This window comes from Temnothorax curvispinosus, unplaced genomic scaffold, assembly GCF_003070985.1.
Source record: "Temnothorax curvispinosus isolate PA1 unplaced genomic scaffold, ASM307098v1 QBEX01006412.1, whole genome shotgun sequence".
Taxonomy (NCBI): Eukaryota; Metazoa; Arthropoda; class Insecta; order Hymenoptera; family Formicidae; genus Temnothorax; species Temnothorax curvispinosus.
In genome coordinates, this window is record NW_020216192.1 from 162 (window position 1) to 2,043 (window position 1,882).

The following is a 1,882-nucleotide window of genomic DNA, read 5'->3' on the forward strand; positions in this document are numbered from 1 at the left end:
GTCATTTATAAAAGCATTTTGAGCGGACAATATGTGAATACAAAATAATGTTGATCATTTATGTGAGAGAAAATTCTGTTTTATAAATAAATAAATATATATGAACAAAAATATATAAATATAAAAAACGCACGTGACATACGGATAAACGCTCATCGTTTCCCGAATTTGTCTCTCGTTGTAGATGTTAGAAACGTTATTGTTATTTGACGAATTTTATAATTATTTTATGTGGATTTGTCTAAATATATGATATTACAGAAAATATTATTATTATTAAGAAAAAAAGAATTGTGTGCATTGAATAAAAATCATTGCGACGTACGGAAAAATTTCACATAAAACGAGATTTTAATTTCCAGTCATTTATTATTAAAATTCTGCGAATTATTAGTTTTAATCAAAACTGGTCGGAAAACGATTGGAAAAGAATTGTCAGCTGAGACGCAAAACAAAAATATATTGTGGCGTACGACATAAAGAACTATATATGCAGAGGAAAGATGCAGATAAAAGATCAAATAACAATAAATGCAAATATTTAATATACAGGTTTTTTATTAGTAAATTTTGACATCTTTCTTCTTTTTTGCCTGTGATTTGCGCTTGCAATCGCTCGGTTCATTTCGCGCAGCCTAATATATGTCCTAGTCCTAATGAGGCATAGTAATGCCTCTCTCGGTATTTTAATTTTCAATTGTGGTTCTATTATTTTTGCTAAGTTTTGAAATATAAGATTTTCTTTATTCAAACTGGATCCGTGATATTTAGCAAACTCAATATTCATTATACGAGCACATTGTAATAATTTGTCACTCGGATACATACATTTTCCTCGCGAAATAACTTGCAGCCAATCTTGGTCACCCGTTGTTTCCAATTGACGCGTTTCAATACCTAATGTTTTATCTGTGCTTTTAAATCTAAATGCTACGTATTCGGCTATATATTTTGCTTTATATTTTGCTGGTGTCTGTTCTTCTGTACTGGACGATGCTGCTGTCTGTTCTTCTGTACTGGACGATGCTGGTGTCTGTTCTTCTATACTGGACGATGCTGGTGTCTGTTCAACATCCATCGAAACTTCATTTGATACAGGCAAAGGCATTGTTTCAGCTAACACATTTTCGTTTGATGTTAGTGGAGGTACTGCATGAAGATGCAACGTCGGGATAGCATCAGGATGTATCTTCCTAGTTCGTATAGGTGAATAACCTAGTAGATGTTGTTGTAAGGGCTTCGTAAAAGCTTCATCAGCAAAATGCTTCGAACATATCCTAGCTGAAGCAAACAAGGTTTAAGATTCTTAAATATATGCTTATAATAATAAACAAGAGAAATCTATACAAAAGTACAAACCATATTTTGGTGAAATATTTTCTTTTCCGCATGCTTGACGCCACTTATTAAACAGTGCTGGATCCTTTGGGAAGGAAAAATATTTTATTTTATTTCCTTCGATCTTTCTGGTCTTTGCCGGATAGTTCCCACACCCTTTCACATTACACGTCATTGCGTACACTGTAATAATCACAAACGAATTACTCGACATAAACAGCGAACCGAGCGAACGCAGCCATTGCGAATCACCGAGTACATCCGATTCATTCCGATGCTACACGAATATGACGTAAGCTTACATAAAAGTGGTGGGAATGCGCAGTGGTCTGACACGGTATGAGCATACCCTTGTATTTCTACCATGGATGAGAGTGGTCATGCCCGCGTTTTGGCTGTACCCGTATCCTGTCGGTATGTGCACGTTTTTGTGGTTCTCTTCCGTGCTATGTCCACGATTTTTTGATTCTCTTTGGAAATAAAACTAAAAAATCGTGAATCTAACGGAAGAGAACCAAAAAATCGTGAACATAACATGAAAAAA

At 34.8% G+C, this 1,882-nt stretch overlaps 1 protein-coding gene across 2 annotated transcripts; it reads right to left on the reverse strand.

Annotated features, from left to right (window-relative positions):
- Positions 1-440: 440 nt before the first annotated feature.
- Positions 441-1,634, reverse strand: LOC112455847. 2 transcript variants are annotated; one of them, XM_025018048.1, is made up of 2 exons: positions 1,360-1,634; positions 441-1,277 (listed from the first exon to the last, which is right to left on the reverse strand). In XM_025018048.1, the coding sequence occupies exons 1-2, from the start codon at positions 1,389-1,391 to the stop codon at positions 542-544; spliced, it is 768 nt and encodes a 255-aa protein (XP_024873816.1). In that variant the 5' UTR covers positions 1,392-1,634; the 3' UTR covers positions 441-541. The 2 variants fall into 2 exon arrangements, with proteins under 2 accessions (XP_024873816.1, XP_024873815.1); XM_025018047.1 differs by having other exon boundaries at positions 441-1,281.
- Between the last annotated feature and the right edge of the window lie 248 nt (positions 1,635-1,882).

Coding starts and splice junctions, on each gene's coding strand:
- LOC112455847 (XM_025018047.1), bottom strand. CDS start 1,552: ATGTCGAGTAATTCGTTTGTGATTATTACAGTGTACGCAATGACGTGT. Junction 1,282..1,359: donor AAATATTTCACCAAAATATG/GTTTGTACTTTT, acceptor TGTTTGCTTCAG/CTAGGATATGTTCGAAGCAT.